This window comes from Denticeps clupeoides, chromosome 4 (genome assembly GCF_900700375.1).
Source record: "Denticeps clupeoides chromosome 4, fDenClu1.1, whole genome shotgun sequence".
Taxonomy (NCBI): domain Eukaryota; kingdom Metazoa; phylum Chordata; class Actinopteri; order Clupeiformes; family Denticipitidae; genus Denticeps; species Denticeps clupeoides.
The window spans coordinates 30185463-30211484 of NC_041710.1; the positions used below are offsets into that span (position 1 = coordinate 30185463).

A 26022-nucleotide genomic window follows, 5' to 3' on the forward strand; every position below is an offset into this window, starting at 1 on the left:
CTCTTAATTTGGCAAGAGACAGAGGAGACATATTAATGATGCATGGTGGCTTGATCGAAGGTCATGGCTCAGAATAATTTAATGGCTAATGGAGCAGGCTTCTCCAGCAGAAATCACACTGCCATTGTCTACGGAGATGTGGTGTGGATAAGCTTTTTTTCTCCTCGGGGCATCACAGAGGTTTGTTTCCCTACCGGTGCAAGAAAAGCAAGGCTTGCACAAAACTGTCCCAGCGATCTGTCAGTGCTTGATCTTTCTTAATGGAATTTCGAGCCCACATATCACACGTACACACAGCAGGCAAGCATACTTTCTTTTTTTTTCTTCTTCTTTTGCTTGAAGGCTGTGAGGTAAGGGTGGAACTTGAACAAAGTCACCTGCTGTGCTCCAAGGCCATACAGTAAACTTTTATCTCATGGTTCTCCACAAGGCACCACTCAGGGCATCTTTGAATGGGAGACTTTCTCATGCTAAGTGTTCGCTAAATGTTCGCCTTTTCTGAACACTGTGTGCAGATATGCGGAAAGAGTGGTAGGGAATGGTGTTCGGGCCCAGAGGCACAACCCCGAGGTGAAGGTGCGCGCCGCCGACCCCGCCCTGATGGAGATGAAGGAGCGCCTGGAACTCTTCAACCAGGTAGGCCTTCAGATCCACTGGTCATGTTGGGGGGAACTAAACAAATGTGTTTTGAAATGATTTTTACTTTCAGGAGTAGAGCAGTAATGCCATTTAGACAATATGCTTCGAAAATAAAGCTGATTCAATGCGGTTTTTCTGAAGGCCGCTGAGTGGAAGACTAGAGTGACTTTAGTTCTTTCAGGAGCCGTGGTGGAATGTAACAAAGTAAATGTAATTAATTTCTGCACTTAAGTAGCTTTTTGTCTCTGCAGCTTTTCGCATCTCTCCTTTAATAAAGTATTTCCTCTCAGGGAGAGTTTTTACTTTAACTCCAGTACATTACAGTACAATATACTTTTATATTACTTGCATTCATTTTTACTTGTGAGTGGATAAACATGTCAATAATAGGTGAAAGGAAGTCCCATACTTCTTGAAGAAAATTTTGACTAAAATACAGAAATATGTCCACATATGAAGTGCATTAGAATCTTTTGACCTAAAATGAATCAATCAACCAAATGTCCTCTTACATAAACAATGTTATATAAAGGAAGGAAGATGCATTTGTTCTTTTACTCCACTGGAACATTCTAATAGAGAGCTGAAGCAATTAGTGACAAAACAAATGAATTACATTTATTGTTATTGGCTGCTAGTGTCTGCTCCATTTCCCTTAGTGTTGTAGTTAAGAACCTGATTATGACCATGCGAGTTTGTGTTTTGACTTCTGCGTGATGTCATTGGTTGTTTTTTATTGTTTTATAATGTTTGGTACATAGACGCTTTTAAAGCACTTACACCCTGAGCACAGCCATGTTCCTCCTTCACTTGTTTATATGAAGGGAACATTTCGCAGACTGTTGTGTCAAAGGGCCTTTCAGCTAAATGCAGCTGAACAGCATTAAAGTAAACAAACATGGTCTTATGGTGCTTTTATTAAAGCTCAAGACAAACGCTGAGAAGGAGAGGGATGGATAGAGATGTTGAAAGAGTGCCAGCCAATTAACAGAGAGAAAATGGAAGATCTGGGAGCATTGGAAATCAGACAGGCTGAGCTTGTGCTGCTGTGTGTGACTCAGCAGCGGGGCCCTGGTCATATGCTTCCCATGTGAGACATGTGACCTTTACATCAACACAGCCGCGGCTCCGGAGTGACCTCAGTAACCCTCCCACACACACACAGACACGGCAAAATAGCAGTGCATTCTCACCGGGACCGTGCACGCCTAGTCACGACACACAGAGGACGCAGCATTCTGGCTGAACAGGCGTCTATTCAGAGCGCGCTCACTCGTGGCTCATTTGTCTTTCTTATAGTGTTGAGTTTATGTGAGTTTTATTGCTCTGGGATAATCGAATAAATGCATCAAGAACCACTGAAGCTGTATAGGTTAAAGTAATAATCTTGCAGTGCAACTTTGTTCCCATGATCGTTTGCCAGATGAGCAACTGAGTTCTATAAAACTCTATGGCATGTACAGCACTATACAAAGGTCTTAGGCACCAGTGCAAACCAGTGAAAACAAAACTGGTAATAATTCATCTAAACCTTGATCAAAAAAATCCTTATTTTAAAGCAAAAATTGTATATAGGAAACAATACTGTTATCCTATTGTTCTCTGATAAGCAATACAAAACTGTTTTCCATCTGTAGGAGAGCATTCATTTGGTTTCTTGTAGCTGATCTCTATATATCAACAGTTTTTTTCTCATTTCTAATGAAATAATTTTTAATTATTAATATCCGTGTTTTACACTTTTGCATCGAGACGTTTTTAGATTACACTATGGGGGGTCTGTGTGAAGCAGTATTTCAGCACACTGTATACGGTGTATACTGTTGTACTGACAATAAATGTCTCTTGAATCTTGAACAGAGATCCCTCATGGTCACTTTCGAATGTTTTGGACTGACTCGTCATACCCCAGTGAGGAGTTTCTGTTCTCATACACATTCTGTCCTTTAATTTGTGTAAAGAATTCGATTTGGAAAGGCTTGTTTTCACAACCCCATCCGTGCTGCCCTGTGGGTTGTTTCATAAAGCCCAGTTCACGGGCTGGTGGATGGAAAATGAGAAGAAAGCAATAGTGAATTCGGTTCAGAAAGTAAAGCCTGCTCCTCTTTAATTGTCCAAAATACCTGAATTTATTTATTTATCTGAAATGCTGGTCTACACTGTACATCATTTAAACATTATATTCATCTCTATTCTGCCCTCCACCTGCCTGTGGATGCCCGCGGCAGAGTTGGGGGTCTGCTGTCACTTTTGAATGACACATCGCCAACTTTCCCTCTGCCTGGCAGTGTGGGTGAATGGATGTGGGTTGCCATGGAAACTCAGAAGAGAGCGGCGATCTTGTTGACATTTAAGAAATGAATTCTACCTTTTATTTCTATTTATTTATTTATTCGCAGAGAGCCAAAGCCTTTCACAGCGTTTCTGTGTTTGCGAGAGATAAGAGCTCAGCGTGGGTCAATCAGCGTGTCAAACAGTTTAGTTTTCGGCTTTCCCAGAATGCATTTTCTACACACACATGCACACACACCCTACACACAAACACATACAAAGAATATGCAAAATATTGAAGGAATTAGGATAAAGTCACAGGCTTGTTATCCTGCCCAGATTCCATGATTCAAAGGAGAATTGAATAAACTCAAGCTTTGAAGTGACACCTTGCTTTTTGACACCCGGGTCTCAGAAATGACATTTTCATATTGGAACTATGAGGTCCAGTGTGATGACAGCCTCCATGGGCGACGCTTTAACCCAAGCTTACTACACTGACGTTTTCCAATTAGCGTGAGAAATCCGACTCAGTGCTGACCGAAAGCTCCTCTGAGCCTTTCCAGAGTTTTTACACAGGCTGTAAAAATCGTCCTGCAGAAAAGGTTCCTCGACTGAAAAAATTCCATCTCCTGACATAAAGTAAAATGGGACATTAAATAAATAGATTGTCTGCTCTCTCCTACCATTAAAATGTAATAAATACATCTATCGTGAGCAGTAAATATTTCAGACAAAGAATTTTGATGACTGGCCACCAACCCAGCTGGTTTTGGGTGTGGACACTCAATGTGTTCTTTATTTATATGTTACAAGGCAGTGAATGAGCTGTCCCTCAGCTTTATGCAACATGGCCTGGACCTCGTCGGGCTGAAAAAGCCCCGTTTCCTTCAGATGAAAGAAAGGAAAATTTCTGTCACTCTATGACACAAAGGCTCTGGACAAACCATATCCTCCTGTATTATATTCTCATTTGGGGTGCATCATTATTTGCAGGAAAAGTCATGACCTCACCTCTCTCTGGACTGAATTAATTATGAAATGAATTTAATTTCTCTAATGTTTTATTGCAAAGCCAAAGTGCTTTACATAAGCAAGTGTCCTGCGTTGACACAATGACAGCCTTTCGAACAGGAACCAAGCTCTGTCCAGACTTTGAACTGCTTAGTTGTACACGATTATTAAGGCTCATTAATGCTCCCTGTCTGTATGAAACAAATGTAGTAGCCTAGAGTGTAACCCACTTGCCTCTGAACCAGAAGAACACAAAGTCACAGGTTCAAACACCACCTACTACCATTTTGCTAGACACTTAACCCTCCAGGAGGACTGTCCCTGTAACTACTGATTGTAAAGCACTCTGATAAGGGTGTCTGATAATTGCTCTAAATGTTAATAAAATCAGTAGTTTATGTTGGTTTTAGATTTTATATAGATGGAACATTAGTGTCATCAGGGAGGACAGAGGGTGCATCTGCAAACGTGACAGGAGATGCAACAGGACTGGGGAAGGAGAGGCGTGGGTACTTGGGCTGGCAAGAGGAGACTGAGGAGTGGAGACGGCTTGAGAAAGAGAGAGCACAGTACTGTATGGTGGAGGCCACACAGCCGTGGGGGAAGCTGTGGGGCGGTGTTAGAAGAGTCTTCAGGCTTGGGTCGGCAACAGGAAGGTCAAGTTCACAGAGGGGTTGAGCAGAGGCGGCGACGTTGGGCAGTCGTAAAGCACTCAATGGTAAATCCAGAAGAGCAGTCAAACAAAGAGAAGATAATTGTGAGGCAGTAGGCAATCCAGAAAGGACAAACAAGAGCTGCAGTTTTGGAGATGCTGTGACCCAGCTGCCTTGCCATCTTAACTCTTGTCAAAGTTCATTGAATCCAATGGACTTTGAGTTTCCAATTTTTTTTGCATCCAGTAGATCAAATTCAAGGACAAAATATCCCACCCGCTGCTATGTCATTCACTTCCCCGTCAGTGGTCATAAATGCTACAGCTGATCAGTGCCTGTTCCCGTCTGAGAGTATGTATGCTTACTAAATTGTCATGGTGATTTGTCAGTGGGAAAACATGTTCTGCTATTTATTAAAAGATCTTGTAGCCTAGAGACCATAATCAGTTCACCAGTCGACCAGCCAGTAAATCTGTCACATTGAAGTTTTTGTGTGTCTGTACTGAGCTCTGGGTTTTATGGCTTCAGGGCACTTATTAACTTGCATGGGTGGGGTCGTCTTCAGTTGACGGCCTAACACGATTAAAACCCCAGGCATTAGCAGTTGGGAGGAGCATTTTTTTTTACAGCGGAAGAGGGAGACATTCCTGAGAAGCAGCATCGTCTGGTGGCGTGACCTCCTTACCTCTGGCTGGTGTTCAGCTCGTGTCTGATAGGTACCAGTAATGTCACTCTGTCTATTATAGCCTGAGTTAATCCACTTCCACGTGCCCCCCAGGCTTTCAGTGTGATTTCATTTTGATGGATTAATGCACATTACCAAGTATCGTTTCCTGTGGAGGAGACCTGAAATGTAGACGGAACAGAGCACCCTCCTGGTCTTCACAGGCTGGGAGGTTCTGCAGGACGCTCTGTTAAGGTCGTTGGGATGGAGGGCTCTGTTTCTCTTCCCACAGCAGCTCACAGGAGGAGCTGGGATTCTTCGGAGGTGATGAAAATGTTGCCGTAACCTTGCCATGGTCTTCAGCAGTAGGAGGTGTGGTGTCCTCTGCCAGTACCAGGGAGAAGCATTCATTGTGGGATGGATGCGCTTGCTCTGTCTAGTGTCTGTGTGGTTTCACCGAGGTCCTTGCTAAACTGAAACACAGCGGGTCACATTTTGTAATGGAATATTTCTGAAACTTCAATTCCGAGAAATGTGTGGAGACGATGAGTGTGTTTAAAAACAAGCATCCATTTACAGGCCCTCAAAAAATTGGGCTGAAAGCCGCACATTTGCATACCGTGGTTGGAAGAGAAGCTAAGATTTTTCAGCCGGAGTTGGGCCACAGAAGAGAAGTCAAGAATTCAATCTTCAGGGCGTTTCTTTTTTTATTGAAACATGTAACAATATCATCTTACACTTCCTGCAAATTAGGGGCAGTGGTGGCCTAGTGGTTAATTAAGCGGACCTGTGATTGGAAGGTTGCTGGTTCGAACCCCGATCACCCAAGGTGCCACTGAGGTCCCCACACACTGCTCCCCGGGCGCCTGTCATGGCTGCCCACTGCTCACTCAGGGTGATGGGTTAAATGCAGAGGACAAATTTCACTGTGTGTACCGTGTGCTGTGCTGCTGTGTATCACATGTGACAATCACTTCACTTTCAATCAACGAATGAGTGCTAGATACATTTTTGGCCAAATAACATGTATTAAGTATGTCGGGTGTCGCACTTAACATGTCCAAGAGTAATATTTGAAATGACGGGAAAATGACTGCGTTGCCATATATTAATGTTATGTAAAAAGTTAGATTTCTCCATTTTCAGTAAATGCATCATCTGACATTATTCAATGTCAATTTTTTTCTTTTTTACATAAAACATTTACATAAGCAAGATTTTTTAGTTTTCAATTTGCCCAATTTGAAGCAAAGACATTTCTGAACAAGATTCCATTTTACATGGTCTGTGGATGAACATCTCTTGCTGAGAGTGACTCACAGCAGTGTGAAGCCATGACCACCATAAAATGTCACATCAATTTGGCCCAGGACTAAGCTGTACGTCATGTAGGGCAGAGAAAGGGAAGCGGAAAGATCATTTCCTCCTTGAAAGGTGGAAGAAATAATGATGGCACTTAGTATTGACACTATGGACAAATCCTTCATGGGGTCATTCTCTAAATGCAACAAAAAGCAAAAAATTATGACTTTATTGGTTATGCAAAATATTGGCATAAATCACTCAAGCATTGGGAGGTTGACAGATAAAACTGCATCTAAAATTCCAACTATTCAGATAGTGACAAAACATGACACAGTCTCTCACGCACACACACACACACACGCACACGATGCTCTTGACCCTGACTGGCTGTCAGCTGGGTCTTGGCGTCCTTATAATCACACTCTGGCAGAAATTAATTGTTGTGTGCTGGCAGGGGACAAAGCTTAATACCGCACATTACATTACTACGCCTCGTGTCCCGTGTTACAAGTTTGCTTGCTGGTATTAAAAGGGCCCTGGTGGCTTCCCGGGCATTATGCTATATTAATCCAGAGGGCCCAACATGAAATTTAATTAGAGGCAGAGCGGCTGCTCTCGCTCCAACGCAGGAAGCTCTCAGTGTCAATGGAAAATATGATTGAATTTACATGGCGCGGCCCAGACATCTCACACCTTTCTTTCCCACAGACACTGGGGTCACGTTCTCACCGGCCTGGAAGTCCATTCGGCATGCCCAGACGGAATGAAATCTAGGGAGAGATTTTATGCAGCCAGGGTTTTTGCAAGATGAGGTGAATGCCCCTGCACAATCAGGTCCAGTATTAGTTACAGCACTAGTTTCCGTTTACTCTGTTTACCAGTAGTTTACTCTGTTTACCAGTAGTTTACTCTGTTTACCAGTAGTTTACTATGTTTATCAGTAGTTACAGGGACAGTCTTGCTCAGGGATTGAACACGTGACTGTGTGCTGTGTGAAAAGCTTAATCAACCTGGTATATGTGGCACGTTTTTGAAAAAAAAAAAAAAGAATTATGAAAAATTCTAATATTTTATTAAAGGCTGCACTAAAGGCTGCCAAAACAGCACAAACTTAGTAAATAAGGGGATCAAGCATTCTTATTATTTATTTTGGTAATATGACTTATTGTGTATCGTTCCCACTTTTATATTATTTCAAGATTTCCTGCCTTTGTGGGTAAATTTGTTCCACCACATGATATAAATGCACACATGTGCTGTCATAGACCTTTAATGACTCACGATGATCCTATCCAATTTACAAAGAAACCCAACTTGTCCGAATCGTATCAGCCTGTTTCCAGGGTTTATTTCTCCTTCCTTCCTCTGAATTTCACATGCCACCGCAATGCTCTGTTTCAGCATTCCTGCTGAGAAGCTTTGCAAAATTTCCATGGTCTACAGGACCCCTGTCCTGCGTTACCCCGACCCACTCTTAAGAAAGGGGATTGGTCGCTCTTGGCAACCAGGGATTTTGCTCTGAATAGGAAACTGGAGAACAAGAAGTGAGGAATTTAATTGAATACATTCCTCAGGACCTGGGTGCTCAGGTCCCTTTGAGGAATTTCTGAAATTTAAAACAAAGTGTTTTTGTTTTGTTTTGTCAGGGCATATGTGAGAATATTTAGTGTTTTTCTGGGTAAGTCCATTCGTAAAACTCACTCAACATTCTTCAGTGCTCACTTCCTGGGCCTCCAATAACAATAAAAAGTGTTATTGTTCATGATGCGATATGAGGGAGAGGCAGGAGATACGATTTCACTCACCTTGAACCAGAAGTCCCAGGTTCAAACCCCACTTACCACCAATCGTGTCCCTGAGCAAGACACTTAACCCTGAGTGTCTCCAGAGGGACTGTCCCCATCACTACTGATTGAAAGGCACTGTGGATAAGGGCAACAAAGGCACAAAAATTCAATGGGGCCCCGTATGTCAGACTGGTGTGCACACTGGACATGGCAAACTTATAATTTAGAACCCATCACACAGATGATAAAAATCTCCAGACCTTAAAAGGCAAAATGAATAATGAATGCTGCGTGAGAAGAAGAGCCACTTGTTCACACATCAGCTACGTGTCAGCTGAGATCAGTGTCTCCATGGCAGCAGAACTAAAAGCAACAGACTCCGTTCTTGACTTTCACACGTCGAGTACGTACTTACAGTAGTACTTAGAGTAGTACTAACAGTATCACATTTCATAGCTTGCAATTTTGTCAAAAGTGATCAGAATTGATTGACTATCAGATTGGCTTACAGCTTCAGTGCTTGTGAAGCAATGCTGTGTTGCTTAGGCACACAGTTGGAGAGTGATGCACACACACACACACAATTTAAAATCATCAGCTTCCATACCCTGCATAATAAGACTCTGGATTAAGAATATTCATGTTCAATGCTAAAGAAGGCAGGCTGGATATTAAAAACCTGAAGGCGAAAAGCACATGCAGCCCCTAAGCCTCGGCCACCGCTTCCACCTTAGTAAACAGCAATTAATTAAGGCCTGAATTAATTGTTTCCTTTCAGCATATCTAATTAAATAGCTTTAAAAATCATTGTCCCGCAGTCTGCTCCGTTTAATGCTCTCATATTAAGTTAATACCACATTGCTTGTGAGTTGCAGTATAACTAAGTTTCTGAGGCTCTATTCCAATCTTTTAGTTTAATATGGCCTATTAATTTAGCCATTTCATTAGGTGGCTTTGCATAATTGTGCTCATCATAGTTGGCTATAACAGCGTGGCTGAAATGGCAGCTGACCTTTTAACTAACACTTTCTGTGCCAAATCTTATTATCCGTGTAGGAGAGCAAAAATAAACACCTGCAGCAAGCATTAACAGGCCTTCTAATCGAAAACATCATGATATTCATAATTTGGTTTGGTGGATTTGAACCCTGAGTATAACTGTCAATTGATTAAAAAAGGAAACAAATTCATTGCACATTTTGCAACAAATTAATAGTGAGTACTCCGATAAGACAGCACCTTTCTGTAATGCATATTTTATGCATATTCCATGCTCTGTGAGCCTGAAAAAAAGATGTGTCCAGAAGTGGGTGCTCTGGGGTCACACCTTCTCAAACGCTAGGGTTAGGGTATATAAATAATGTAAATGTATAACACAAAAGATGCGTCCTCTGAATCACCCTTAACACTTCTTCATTATCTCTGGCTAGAATGAATTTCGCATTCGTGTCATACGTCAGACCCATGACTCAGTTGCAGCCATGAATTTAACATGTTAACATGTTAAATTAGGGACTCTAGCTTTTAGCTCTCATATATCCGAGACATATTCACTCAGACATGCAGCTTGGAGACGGGCCCATCTGAATGACATATGTGCTGAGGCGTTGCTGTCAGGAATCTAGTCACAGGGTGAGGGGACCGCATTACTGGCCGACTGCAGGTGATGCCTATTGATAGTCCCAGACAGCAGGCATGCTGCGTCCTGGGCGGGTGGAAGCATCGACTTTTCCCTCCCCGGCAATGTGCGTACCTGATGATAGAGCAGTAATTTGTGTTGCTCACCTTTGTCTGAAAATAGCTGTGACTGTCATCTCGACATGAAGGGAACTGTCAGCGGGGTGTAATGTTAGAAGGTGCTGCCACAAGGGGAAAACACACGTATGATCTGTGTGTGATGTGCTGTGCATGCTGTTGGTGTTCTGAGTCATATTTCATATGATTATGCCATAATGTCTGTGATATTCAATCCCTTGTCATGAGTAGCGTGGTTGTCTGTACAAGTGTGAAATTCAAGGTTAATTGTGTGGTAATCTACTGTTGAAAGCAGAATCAAGTTTAAAGAGAAATACCAATAAAAGAGAAACGAATCTTACATACTTGAAAGTAATTATGAGAAATGAATCTAGATTGTTTTATGTTTGGTGCAAGGTGTCTATGAGCCTGTTGCATTAAGGGCAGAAGATGGTATTTTTAGTGGACTTTCCTGTACAGTATCTTATCAGGCTGTAATGCAATTCAGCACGTTTCACTTCATCTCTGGTCTCCTGTGTGGCTGCTGATGTGTCCTGGTCTCTATCTTTTCATCCACTCCTGCTATTCTCCACACCCTGCACTGAAGAGACGTTCAGAACTTCTTTAATAACCGTGAAGCACTTACTTGAGACTGTGGGTCCGGTGTCCTGTCAAGGTCAACATTCTATATGGTGTCTGGGAATGTGTTTGAATACGTTTTCTTATGCATCTGTTCCGGCAACAGGTATATTCAGTTTAAGGTTGTCCATTCAAAAAACAAACCAGAAAAAAAACGAGAGCAACTGACAATGGGAGAACCACGATTGAAGAGCCTAAGATGGTGGCCGGATGTTTGATGCTGGGCATCGGCCTCTGCCTCGTCTGCGTGGTGGTGGATCGGGCACTGTCACAAAGAAATACAAAATAACTACTGTGGGGCAGTGGTGACCTTGTGGGTAAGGAAGCGAACCCGTAACCGGAAGGTTTCCGGTATCAGCATGAGTAGACAGAAAGAGCGCATGTAGGAGGAGACGAGAAACCCAATTTCGGATGATACAAAGAGGTGAGTGAATCGCCACCATTTACTCTACCAGTGCGAGTCAGCCAAAGCTGCAAGCCCCACGGGTGTCAATGCTCACAAAACAAGACAGGAGCGGGAAAAAACAGAACTGGAAGAGGGAGACACGAAGGAGAGAAACAAGGTGAGGAGCCGAGTCGAAGTTCTGGTGAACCAAACAAAATGACTGAGCAGTGAAAGCTGGTGCCCATCATCTTAAATGCCTGATCCGTCACTCACTTCCACATTTCTCGGGGTCACGTTAGAATCCCAAGTTGGCAAGGCGCCACTGAGCAAAGCACCGTCCCCACACACTGCTCCCCCACTGCTCACCAAGGGTGATGGTTAAATGCAGAGGACACATTTTGCTGTGTGCACTGTGTTGTGCTTCACAAGGACAATGACTTTCCTTTCACTTTAACTTTAACTTCTAATGGCAAAAAGAGATATTTATTAGACAAAAATGTCCATTATATAATCTGATATGATGTCAATGTGACAATACCAAAACTGTAGACACTACACTGAGCTGCCATGTAGGTTTCATTTTTTACCTCCTTTATATTACTTTGTAGAATCATGCAGGTCATTTTCACCAGTTGAATGTCAAAGTATGTTCCAGATCACATACTAAAGTTGACTTTTGTTGCTGTTTTTACACCAGTAAGGTAGGATGGTCTATTCTGTAGTCTGTTGCATCATGGTATTCATTTGTAAGATGGGAAAGAAAGAGACTTGTGATTCATGTTCTATCCCTGATAATCAAACACAAGCTTCCCTAGAAAAACTTTTAAATCAGGAAAAAAAGAGCCTCTCTTTATTCCAAACTTTCACAAGACCTTTTGCTTTTCTTATCTCCACCCTTGTTTTTGCATTTCATCTCACTCAGTCAACCTTGCTATCACCTGTGTGCTCTCACTCATACATGAAACAATCACACAAGAGTGTCTGCACTGTTGAGTGCCCACTGTTGATATTTCTGATGATTGATGTGTCTAACAAGCCAGAACGATCAAAGGGGAAATAAGCCCACCAGCTCCCATGGGCCCTACTGTCAATCCAAGAACCCAGGCACGACCTCTGGTCCCCAGATTGTGACTTTTGTCTTATTTCGCGCATATATATATATATATATATATATATATATATATATATATACACACACACACACACACACACACACACACACACACACACACACACACACACACACACACACACACACACACACATACACACAATGCACTCGAATGTTCTACTTTTCTGGAGGCATGAAGTGTATCCTTTCACATTAATCAGCTTTTCCTGCACTGTCGCAGATGGGGTTTTGAAAAAAAGGTTGAGGTATTTTTAGAAACGTTCTCCTTTGCTGCTGTCACTGCAGGAGATCCAGGAGAGGATGCCTGGGCTGGGCCACAGGGAGCCGTGGGTAGAAGCTGGCAGCGGAACAGCAGACAGCAGCGGCGAGTGTGACGATGAGGACGGCTGCCAAGGATCTGGAGATGGCAAAGGTAGGCTGGCGTGCCAAAATGTCAAACACAGACACCACATACACACTAAGAAGATACAATGCCACAGTGATGTAGTGACAGTATTATATATATATGTATATATATACACACACACACACACACACATATACATACATAAAGAAGCAGTAAAGATCTGCATACATGGTCTAACAATCCAAAATGTACACCCTCGCTTTGAACCCAAACCTACCAGAGGCTACAATTTTCCCAGTCACAGTGGCAAGAAGATTTGTTATCAATTACATAATTAAACACTTGTGGCAGAAATGAATCGCCTTGGTCTCACTCGAGTTCTTTGTTGACCTGACTGTGACCCCCTTTTTTCAGATATTGTCCACCCCCATCGTTCATCACCCCTTCGTTGTCCCCTTCGAAAACCCAAGCCCCAGTCCAATACTGGGTGCCTCACATCTCATGGCTGCGGTGGTTTAACACTCTTAACTCTGTCACTCTGCAGTTCTGTGGAAGCCTGAGGGATCCACAAGGTCATGAACAGCCCTTCATCATAATTATGTTCACCCTGAGGCTCTGCCTGACTGTTTTGGCTTGGCTAAAAACCGTGCAGTTGCTGAGCTTTGGCTGTCCCATGGGCAGGCTGTCACTTAGACCTCCAGCTTGTGACATTCTACTGAATGTGATGTGATGCAAATATTTTTTTCATGAAAATAGTACTATTGAATATTTTCTGTGAAGTGCAGTCATCACAGCAGAGCAACGAAACAACTGTATGCACTTAATTAAAAAGACAACATGTTCCTTGCAGTTATCCTCATAACTTGCCATGCTGTTGGTAGATTTCATGCCATGCTGATGGTAGAAACAGGGCTGGGACGTAATGAAATACATGTAACAGTGACATGTTATCAGACTAGAAAAAATTATCTGCATTCAGTATTTAGAATACAGTTAATCAAAAAGAGAATTATTTCAGAATACATCTGCTGTGACAAACAAATTGTTAATCAGTTTGGCACACTCAAATGCAAATGTGGGTTATGATCAATGAATAATAGCATTTGTTTTGATATTTTATTTTATTCAAGTTGATGCTGATCTGCCAGCCAGGACGCCCCACCTTTGAGCAAAAATATGTTAGTCATACAAAGGACTTCTGACAACCCTTAAACATAAAACTTGACATAAAAGTATATAGTATAATAGCATTAAAAAAGTATAAAAGGCAGTTGCTCCAATGTTGAAGCATGTGTTGCAGCATCTGTGAAGATATGTAAAGTAATTAAAAATTCACTACCCAGAAATATAGCAAAATAATATGCAATTAAAAATATATTTTATATGTATTTTAAAAAAGTCTAAATCTGTATTGTAATTTACTTTACTTTTTACCATTTGTGTAAGTACATTTATGACATATATCAATGTATTGAGCTATCAGTGATTTTTGAAGTATTTTCAAAGGCCTTGTCTACAAAGGACCCCTCTGTTCCGCTGCAAATTGATCTGAATGGCCATGTCACAGCAGTTATGTGAGTGGGCAAGCTGGGTAGGAAGTACAGACATGCTGGTATAACTGTAATAATGACTTTAATGTCTCATGATCGCGCCGCCAGAGCTTTTAATAGCTCAGAGCTGAGGACTCACTATGAATAGCTCCCAGCTTAGGTGGGTGCGAGGTCACCATGGTCATAGTGACATGATTGAGTCATGCAGCTGCATCAGCAGAGCCGGGGGCCAAAGGTTTGCAGCCTGTGTGTCACAACTTTAGCATTTTGTCACACTTTCTATTTTGGGAAAGGAAAAGTGAATAGCGGCCATCGGACGACGTCTCCAGCATTCTTACACCCCTCACCCCTCTACCACCACGTTATCATCTACAGGTCTGATGGCACACTCGGTTCCTCTTGTTCCTCATGATCTGTGGCTCAGATGAAGCCATCGGTTGGCGGTCAAGGCTGCACTCCCAAGAGACAGCACACTTTTCTACCTGACCCTGGTGATTGTATCTCCCCTGAGGCGTTTCCAAGGAGACAGCCATTTGATTGATGGAACCCATCATTGACAGCGATCACCTCCCAGGCAACTTTTTTATTAAGGAGAGTGACCCCCGACCTCAGGAGCTATTAATTTGTTTGCAGACATATTTGACTTAGATGAGGAGTGGATCCTTTCCTTCATTAAATTTGTCACTCAGTGACACCTCATATGAGTGAAAAGGTCAGGTTTCAGGCACAGGCTTCCCAAAGGCCCAGGATGTCAGTCAAAAGGCTCACCTCATCATAAATGCCAAATAAAATGCACCTGGACCTGTGGTGGATGAAGAAATGCGGAACTGAATGGAGAGTGACAGAATAGAATCAGGTTTATGTTGGAGTCGGACTGTGTAACCCTCCGCTGTGGATTCTTCTGGGTTTTGATTTCAGTAGGGGTTAGGAGCAGCACCAGTAAAACAAGGAATAATCATTTTAAAATCTCAGCATAAAAAGCCACATTATTTACCTGCTGCTATCCCAGAAGTCAGGCTGCCATCTAGATCCAACACGTGTTCAGAACTTTGTGACCTGCTTGGGTTTGAGATCTTGAATCTACAGCAGCAAACCATACATGCAGCAACAAAATGACCTCAGAGATATCACATGTCCAGTGGGCTGTGATTTAGGGATGAGGACACTGCAGAGTGCCGAAGATAACATGGCATTCAGAGTGACCTTGTGTCCTACATAGAAGACACTGCATTAAATCACATATCTGGTGGTGATGTTTGTTAACCCCATGCATTCAGACACACTTATACAAGACTGCAAAGCTGGAGGGGAATCTGGAGACAATCTCAGCTGCTGTTGGGCACAGGAACAAACCCTGGACTGGACAGACAGTCCCTCTGGGTAGACAGCAAGCACACAGACTAGGGTCTGTGTAGGGTTAGTTCTTAATACAGAAGTGCTCTAATGTTAATACTGAAATAAAAATGTTAGCAGAGGTACATAATCTTTCTGTGAATAACATTGATTTCGATTCCTGTCCATTTAAACACAATAATATAAAATTTAAAAAAATGTAAGTTACCAGTTCAGTCTAATGGAATAGATGTCCACCCTCCCTGCACTGAAAGAAGGGTTCACTTGAATTTTCCCACATGTGAAGTAGATCTGTGTTTTCTTCATTCCACCTTCCTTTGTGTTTCAGTGCAAAGGTTTCAAAGAATTGAAAGAAAAGCAAACATACAGTAGGACTCTTAACCTTCTCTCACTTGGAGTAGCGCTTTGTTCGGGTGATGTACACACCACCAATCTTCTTTTCTCTTTTATATTTAGCTAACCCAAATTTTTCCTCTCTCGGGCCAAAAGAAGGTTGGAGGCCATTTTGGACAGCTCATTAAGAGCTATCAATCCCTCGGTTGCCCTTTGTTTATGGCAAAAACTAATGGGCCAGCAAGCCAGGAGACGGATGGTGCCTTGTTTGCTTCTCCCTCCCTTGTTCGCCTCCTTTCCCAGAAACGGAGACCTGTTCACAAGCAACCCTTAGTTGGGAATCTTTGGCCAGGGGCTGCCATCAAGAACACCACAGGCCCAGAATACAGATGGGCCGTATCAGGGGGTGCTTTATGCACATCTCTTAGCAACGGGGGCGCTAATGTGGCAAGTGCAGAAAAGAAGCCTGTATTCGTAAATCGTGTTAGAAGAAAGACATTTCTTCTTTTAATGGTGCAATTTGCTTGAGTAAAGTGTAAAGTGAAAACTGGCTGAGAATGTGAGCTGGCAGGAGAAAGATGTTTGGGACCAGCAGACTGGACAAAACCTGAAAATGAACTGGATTCCTGAGGAGTTCAGACGCCTGTCCTGGTGAGGACATCCAAACTTTCACATCCAAAGGCTCCAAAACACAATCAACAGGCTGTGCAGACTGTGTATGCATGGTCGGCTAGCAAGTTAGTATATACACAGCAAAAGGAATGAGCAAACAGTGATAAGCTAGAGATCTTCTCACACCTATGGTGTTTGTACATGCATTTCACTTTCATTCTTCAGATGATCACTGATTAGCTGACTTCAGAAGTCACTCTCCCCAAATAAGATGGAAATCAACTCATTAAAACAGAATAAGTCAATCAATATTGTGTCAATCTGTCAACTATGACTGACTAATTTAATGTGGGTGGATGTCGGAATTAAAAATCGACATGTGCTGACAAGATGTGAGTTCCAAACTTGTTTATTAGATTAGATCCATTGTAACGCCTTGGGCATGTTTTCCTCCAATTTACTATTCATATCTTAGTGGTCAACTGGCTGACACATAAAGTCACAGGTTCAAATCTCATTTACTACCATTGTGTCCCTGAGGATGAATAAATCAAATTAAATAAATAAATAAACTAAATAACTTATATATTGCTAAAGGAAGGGGTGGTAGTAGCCCAGTGGATAGGACACTCGCCCATTAACCAGAAGACTACATAGTCACAGGTTCAAACCCCACTTACTATCACTGTGTCCCTTAACCCTCCAGGGGGACTGTCCCAACTGATTGTTGGATAAGGGTGTCTGATAAATGGCAGTGGCTGATAGTGGCTAATTGTCAGACAGTATATTTTACTCTATTTTACTCTCGTTTGAGATTAGAGGCAGTTTGGCCTGTCAGCCAACGGCCTCATGGGAAGTGGTGTTCATGGCGCCTCCTTGTTGCTCAGTTGCCTGTCAGACGGCAAAGGAGCCTTCAGCTGTGCACGTCAGCAGCATAGTGGATAGCCGTTTCCCTCTCCTCTGCTCCTATTGTCTGCCATGTCAGCTGATCAATCTGCTGCCCTGGAGCTGGGTCTGTGAAGGCCACGCCTGCAGTACACCTGCACTCGAAAGCAGCCACTTTTCCTCTCCACTGCAGCTCAGGACTCAAAGGGTTCAGCCTGAATGACTGGAGCTGACTGAGGCGCGACAATGGCCTCAAAAGGCGTCGCGGCGTGTAATTCACTTCTGCAGGAAATGTCACAGGAACACAGATGAATAACATTGTGTGGGCGTGCAACAGAAACCTTTGACACAGCAGAAGCACGAGGCAGGAGCCAGTGTTCTGCCGGAGGAATGCACTGAGCAGTCCATTGATGCCACAAAAGGACACCATTTCCCTGACATTTTCAACCCTAAGTGGCTCCCGAGTCAACTTTGTAATGAAGCTCTCCCGCAGAAATGGGAAGAAGGGGGGAAAAGGCTGTCAAATATTAAAACCCAATTTTGGCTGCTTCATCCTGTCACCCTCTGAGATATGCGGATGAACTTGTACTGTGCTTCTGCACACTGGAAGGAGAATGAAATTGCGATGAAAGACAGAGGGGAAATGCGAACACGCCGCCTCATAATGTGCCATCGAGCGTCCTGCCGCCGCTGCTGTTTCGCAGCTGTGGGTAGGATCTGTGTGTCTGTGTGTGGCTCCTCTGTCACACCCTGGAGGCCCATGGTGACCACGTTTTGAAAAGAGACCATTTTCCACAACGTACCGTTGCACTGAAATGAGAGCCTTACCTGTGTGTGTGTGTGTGTGTGTGTGTGACCTTCGACCTTCCCGGTGCTTCTGTCGCATGCCCGCTGTAACCTTGAGAAACTCGGTGCCGCCAGGGAACCGTAGATAACCACAGTGGCAGCTCCAGCGCCAAAGCCATAAATCACAGAGTAGACGGCAGTAAAAAGCGGAGATGTTAGCGTGGTAACATGAGTGCAGGGATGGATTTAACAAAGGAGACACGTTCTCACGTTTAAGAACACTCAACATAACACGCTCGCGTTTTGACGGTGGCTACGGTGGTTTGTAATCTCCGCTACATCACGTTAGATTGCGTTAACATGTTTCCGGCCTTGCTGCTGTAGGAAGGAAGGACGGATCCACAGACTAGGGCAGGCATTGGCATTCAGTCGATGCCGTCTTTGTTGATACAGCAGCAGCGGCGGCGGCGTGCAGTACAGCGCGCTTCGCCGGACCCGTGGGAGACTTGCGCAGGGCTGCCAAGGGTGACTGATGTTCTGCCAAGGGATTTCTGAGGGGAATGGCCTGAACGTTTTTTTTTTTTTTCCCTTTCCTTTTGGAATCTGTTTTTCTATCTGATGAAAAGATCATAAAGTCCAGGTATTCGGGTGTGGAAGATCAGGAAATGATTTCCTCCTGTTTTTATTGTTCTGAACAGCAAAATTCTGCTTGGTAGCTTCCTGTGCAAATGCAGTGGAAGCAACGCTGTGCTCAGCCCATGACTGGCCACCAGATTTTCTCATAGCCAACGGAGGGCATCATAACAGATGGGCAAAAACAGCCCTCTGCAAGGTGCACACGTCATTCACACTCCATTCACTCGCACACTCACAGCTATGGCCAGCGTGGCGTTGCCGATCCACCTAGTGAAAGGAAAGGAAAAAAGGAAAGGACAAGGAAATCCACACCAACACACTCGCCTGCAACCAGGAGACTATAAAGTCACAGGCTCAAACCTCTCTTATCTCACAGCCGCTGCATGACGTTTGCAAGCCCTGTGCCTTTCTGGCCATTCATTACATATGAGCTAGTGTGTGAAGGAAGCAATGCTTTTTCCTGACTTGTCATTGTTTTCAATATCATTTCACCCCAAAAAAAAAGTTTTTTAAGCTGTGATTTCCCAGTGGTGATAATTCTGAATCCTTTATACCAATGTCCCCCCAGGGCCTTAAACATTCTAAATATGGCACTGTACATCTTTTATGCTAATATGCGGTGTTGATGAATAATCAAATACATTAATTCCTGAATCATGTCAGAATGAAATGTATAATGAGCAACCATGTTTATTTTCATTCTTCAAAATGCTTCCATACATCTGATTTCATCCCTTTCTGTAGCCACAGAATTTTAATTGGGCATCATAGACTGTTCCAAAAACCGGCTGTAGTTTTGAACTCTGCCGCATATCTGCCATTCTTTATCTCATCGCCCGCTGCTGAAAGGGAGTATTGTTGTCTTTATTTGTGAAGGTCTAGTTTGCAGAGGAATGCCAATCCTCCATTGGCAAGGCGCTCCAGGAGCCACAATCTTCATCGCTCCTGACTGCCAGGCAAGGGAAGCTGGCATTGATTAAGTGCTCATTGCTACCCCTCCACATAAGCTCGGCCTAGCTGCCGAGCTGCCTGCCATCCCAGAAGGCCTGTCAGTAATGCTAATTTAATTAAGTTCAAAACAACAAAAGATTTCATGTGCTTGGAACTAACAGTGAAAGCATTGCGTACTTCAAGGACACTCTGCTCTTCTATGCCAATGAATTGGAGATAGGAGGGTTGGGATGTCTTTGGTGATGTGCGCACGGCACGGTCATCCTAATGACACACACACACACACACACACACACACCAAAAGATATTTTAATTAACATTGTAGTTCACAGGGTGAATCCAGACAGTGATAAAAGCATTACCGGCTTCTCTTTCAGTGGTTAGATTGGCCTTACCAAAAGCTGACCTCCTGATATCTGTGCCACATCATTCATCATGGCTTTTTGTGTGGCTCTCATTTCAATGTTCTTGAGCTGAGGAGATTTTGTTCTTATTACATCTGACAATACGGGAATGGTGCATGAACCCACTGAACGTAAGACCTAATGTGGGTGTCGGAGGTTCACGTCAGTTGCTGGAGAATTTACTAGTAGACTGAAATACAGGGATCGAAAGAGTGTGAGTAGAACAGACAAGAAGAGACTATCGGACATTTCTCATTCCTCATCACTTCAAGCAGCTCCGTTCCTGGCTTTTTATTGATTTGTTTAGTATTATTCACTCAAAAAAAGAAGCAATTTTATGAAGCAATTTTCTTAGAATAGGAATTCTCTTTCAAAGAGGGACTTGAGCCCCTTCAAGATGGAATTTGTAGTTTGGTATTACATCCCATTCAGAGCTGTTTTTCCTGCCTCCACTGTGTATACTCTACCCTTCAGGTGAAATGTTACTCACTTTGATTGGTCAGCAGCTATACTGTCAATAAAGCAAAACTATTGATATTGTGGTTAAATATGTGTTTGACACACCAAGATGAAAGTTATTCCTCAATTCGCAGTACCGTGTGCTTTAATCTTAATTTGAATGAAAAAGAATCTGAGAAAATTGAGGAGCGAAAGCTGCTTAGTCTGGAATTTGGTCTTTATGGATTATGTCCACCTCTGCAAAATATCTTATTATGGATCCTCAACAGGGATTTCAGAAATCAGCCATTAAGAACAATAACAGCAGTTCAAAAACGCCATCTGATTTCTGACACTGACTAGTCAAGACACTAACAACATTCTGGTTCTTAAAAGTAGGTTCCAGTTTCAGAGCTGCATCCATCCTATCGCCTCTACAGAATGGCACAAGAGCTGCCTGGTACCTCCAGTCCCAAGTTTCATGTGGTGCCAGTAAAAGGACAAGGGAAATTACTGAGCCTGTTGGTAATTTCCGCATCCAGATAAACCACATCTGGTTAGCATACTATGCCTTGGGTTAAGGGGGCCAGGCAGGACCCTGCAGGACCTTTTCTGCCTGAGCCCGGTAGCTCCCATCTCTCCTCTCCATCTTAAAAGGCAGGTGCGTGATTCAGCGGAGGGCATCAGTAGTATCGACTGTAATCCTGGTTAACGCCAAGGCAAGCTTGTCATATCCTGTTGGGACTGGCCTTGTGTGCCTGGAATGCTTCGGCTCTGCCAAGTGCAACTGCAGAACCGCACCTTTGTTAAATTACCATGTTAAATAAAAATGGCTCGTGTGCGTTTGGGGTTCAAGCAAGAGTTAAGCAGCTTAACCATCTCAGCATGTCAGTTCCTTCCCTTTTATCAACAGCTGAAAGTCATTTTTTCAACAAAATGTCTTTTGGCAATAACAAGAAGTAGTTTCGTCCACAACAGAAAGACAGAAAGTGTGAATAAAATGGACTAAATGTAATGAATGAAATGATCTTTTAACATTGACAATGTGCATTATGTGCACATTGTGGACAAAATTACTTGCGGAAGTTGACAAAATGCATTTTATCAAAGAAATTACTTTCAGTTCTTGACAGTCATTTTGATCTGGCCGTGTTGTCACTTTGTCATTCGCAACATACATTTTTTTGAGGATAAGTAAGGACTTGCTTTTGAGGACTTAATGTGAGAGGGATATTTTTTTTGTGTTGCAGAGATGTGTCACAATACAATTCATTTGGTGTTTTTTTGTATATACTGTATACTGTATACACTGTACTGTATACTCTATACTGTATACAAGGCTTATTAGATGCATGAAATGTTGGTGTTGTTATGTGGTGAAGGCCTTGTCTGACTGGATATTTTATATCAGTTACAAATAGAGGATGGTGCAGGTGGACGACATAAACATGATGATTGCAGTCATCAGTTTGTCCTGTAAAATGGGACAAAATTGTAGTAGATTCTACAATGTTAGGATATTACCTAATTAGACAGCCCTTAATACAGAGCTCGTTGCTGTCTTTAGATGGAGGAAAGTCTTTTTTTTTCAGTGTTTTGCGGCCTAATCTGAGAAGGCACTGGTGCATTACTCCAGCGAGAGAAGATCCACAGTGTTCTCCTATCACTGAAATGACAGGAGGCATTTTGTCATTAGCCAATCACATCCATGATTGCACAGCTTTGCACGTTAGTAAAAGATGCAGAGCTTGACAGGACATGACGGGAGAGTGATTGATGTGAAATTAACTCGTGTTTTGCCAGCTCGTAAAAAATCCGCCTCGTCTGTGACATTGATGGATGCAGAAACTCGCTGTGCTTTGCCTCCTGTCTTGCTGCAGAAACTTACTGACTGTGTGGTAGGAGGAGAGTGTGTGTGTTTTTTTTTTGATGCATGCTTGCGTCCGCCTCTCTCTCTCTCGTGTTGGCTTCGGATTGCCTTCCTCGCTGTGGCAACGGCAAAAACAGAATGCTGCCAGACAGAAGCAGCAGCTCTAAGAAGTTTGACCTGAGATGTTCACTTTGCATGTGGGCTGTGTCGTCCAGTCACCAGGGAGCTTTGTGCTCCATGCTCAGATGGTCAGTGCGTTTCTGCTGCATGAGCATATGGGCCCATGAGCCTACCTCAAAGTGTCCTTCACTGAAATGTGAAACACGGGGCGGGAGTGATGGAATCAGCAGGGATTAGCCCTGTTTTCGCACAGTGTCTGTCTCTCTGCGCCTGTATATGCCTTCATTGTGCTCTTCCTGTGGACGTGATGGGGTGTGATGCTCATACGTCAGTCCTTTGATGAAACAGGTCTGTGTTTAACTGTGTAAGAGAACATGAAATACTCATTATTTTTAAGTATGTGTGTTTGAAAATTAATGTCTTGGGAAGCAGACATTGCATCAGGTGCCCTTTAGCCTCGAAAACAAGTCCCTGTGGGACCACACCAGCTGTGATGAAAGACCCAGTGTAATTTTATTTTTTACAGGGTTTTCGGAGGTGATATCACCTGTTGGATTGCATAATTGTGGCTGTTTCCAACTTTGTTTCTATTCCACTTTGGACAACAGGATCGGGATAATAACAGACGCTAGATGCTGATAGATTTGGGTAATGTGAGAAGTTGCGTCTAACCTAAATGCGCACATTGCATATGTTCTCAGTCCGTTGGGGTTGATCCAAATTAAAATAATTTGCACCTCCAAGTGAAGCTTTAATAAACAGAATTGAATTGTGGTGTTTGGATAAATATTGTTCCATCCTCAGGCAAGTCACTTATTAAAGTTATTTCTGGCTGTTAGGCTAGCAATGAGCCAGCTTTTGATTCCACCTGTTTGTCTAAGACTCATTGTGAGAAGTAGGGGAGAGATGGTTTTTTAATGTAGCTCAGCATGGATACACCATCTGACAGATGGCAGAGGGAAATTAGCGGAGTGCTATGTTGTCACGGTCACACAAATCATCGCTAATGTGAGCCCTTCTCTCTCAAGTGAGCAAAAAGTGTTCATTTACCCCTCTTTCTTTGTCCATTCTCATGATACCTGAACACTCCACCCTCCTGATTAAAAAAATTATGCACATTTGCTACCGAGGGTCTTCAGGATGCTAAGAAGCTAATTAGCTAGCAAAATGAATAATGGCTTCACGTGCGTACGCAGCCCCGCGCTATTACGTTCACTAACCACGACAAAAACAAAGCAGGAACATACCTTCTCCCTGTGGGGGCAGGGAAGATGAGGTCCATTAAGGAATCTAAAATATTTATTCATGTGTTTATCATAATATTTAAATGCTCATTACACTTTACTCTGTGTGTGTACCATCCTCAATGGCTGAGAACGTAATAATCCTTTAGATTATTAAACATGTTGCACTTCCACACATGTACTCAGATACTCAGATAACTATAGATAAATAAACACTAGCTGTAAATAGATGAAATGAATGAAAAAATACCTACATGCACATTACATTTTGAACATAAGAGTATTCCTTTAATTCTGTATTCTGTATGAACATAAAAGGTCCTTTAATTCTGTATTCCGCCTTGGCCCTGCTAAACATTCAGTAATTTTAATTGGGGTCTACCTGGCTCTATTCAACACAAAATCTAGTGTATATATATCTATGGTAAATAGCTGTTACGATGCTAATGCTAACCACAATTTTTCTGTATAGGGTGGTAGTAGCGTAGCGGGTAACACACTTGCCTATGAACCAGAAGACCCAGGTTCAAATCCCACTTACTACCATTGTGTCTCTGTACAAGACACTTAACCCTGAGTGTCTCCAGGGGGGACTGTCCCTGTAACTACTGATTGTACGTCACTATGGATAAGGGTGTTTCACAAATGTTGTAAATGTAAACGTAAATCTGTAGAAATGCAAGTTTTAACTGCTGTTTTCGCTCAGATTGTGCATGATTTTGCTTATAAAATTAAGGTAGGGTGACCAAGTGTCCATTTTTTTTGTTTGTTTAACATTCATCACATCATGGGCATCCTATTCACTTGCACCCTTGCTAAAGGATCAGTCCCCCCCACCACACACACTCATACTAGCCGAAGCCTTGCTGACACAACCCATGCCGAAGGTGTCCTCTTGTTCAAATGATTAAATCTGACCACGAAAAAACTTGTACATGCCCCAGCAACAGTATTGGGTGGTGATGGACTATTGATGATGTGTGGTCAATTAAAAATGTCTTTCTTTCTGAATGTACAAACTGTTCACGTGGGTATTGTCTCACTCGTGAGGGGCTTCCTTTTCTTTTACACATCACTACACTAGTTAGCGTGAACACAGACTGTGGCTGCAGAGGGAATGCTTATTATGTGCTAATTTAATGCACTAGCTCCCCATGGTGATTTTTATTTCTCATATGAGAAAATAACCAGAGGCAAAATGCACATTTCAGAAGCATCATTTTCCTTCGAGACTTTTATTTTCATCGATAAAGGAGTGGGGCAAAAAAACAAAAAAAAAAACAATCCTTCCTCATTATCATCCACCTTTTAAAAATTAATCTCTGAACATCACTTTTAAATGTTGTTTTTTAATTACTGTACTTGTCCTTTTTTCCCCCCAAACCTGCCTCTTTGTTGTCAGCACTATTATACCAAAGCAGATAATTAGCCAGGCTTTTGGCTTTCAGTGAGTCATGAGTAATTTAAAGAATTTTGACTGAGTTATTGAGTCAGATTGGTATCTGCTGCCTATAGAGTACCCTTATTAGTGAAGCCATCTAGCCATCCAATATGATCCCTGACAGGGGCCATGGTGTTTAAAGCATAGTCTAGAAATTAAACACACTTATGGACCAATGCAAACTCAGCAGGAGTTAAAAATCAGGATTTCTCATTCTTGATCTGAACAATGGAGCTGTGCTATGCTGTTATTCTGCACATTCTGGCTTATTAGTTTCCTGGCCCGAAAGGGTGAAAACCGACCAAAGCGTACAATGCACCAATCATGTCATTTGTACATATGACAACTTGGCTGCAAGACTTACAATCTGTGTTAGCACTTATGTTACCTTTTATACTTCTTATTCCGGGTGGACTTTAGCTTTCGATTAGGCTAGAAAAATGCGTTTTTAAGATATTTAGTGTTTTAATAGATTTTGTACGCAGCTGAGGGCTCAATAAGCAACTCATAAATTTACAGTATCATAACATAAAGCATGAAAGAAGTGATCTTGGGACAAGGTTCATTTCAGGTTAAAAATTAAGAAAATTAAAAAAAATAAGAACATATAAGAAGTATTTTTTGTTGCTAAGTATTATTTTTTTAATTTATGACATGTTTTATCCCCATTGTCAAGAATGAGTCATACATATCATGCACCAATTCTTTCAATATTATGTTGTATTTGTACTCTATAATTTAGTGATTGATTATCTCCCCTGCATTGTAGTGCCCTCTGTGTTCTGTTTTCTTGTGTTTGTGTTCTAATAAACTGTTTGGTACATAACATT

General features: G+C 42.5%; 1 protein-coding gene across 2 annotated transcripts in view; it reads left to right on the plus strand.

Moving 5' to 3' along the window:
• gpc5c (glypican 5c) overlaps window positions 1-26022 on the plus strand; it is a 121337-nt gene that overhangs the window by 84550 nt on the left and 10765 nt on the right. For both annotated transcript variants that reach the window (XM_028978643.1, XM_028978644.1), the window contains 2 exons: window positions 516-636; window positions 12509-12635. In XM_028978643.1, the coding sequence (XP_028834476.1) occupies window positions 516-636; window positions 12509-12635 (248 nt within the window). The remainder of the gene's footprint in view (window positions 1-515; window positions 637-12508; window positions 12636-26022) is intronic.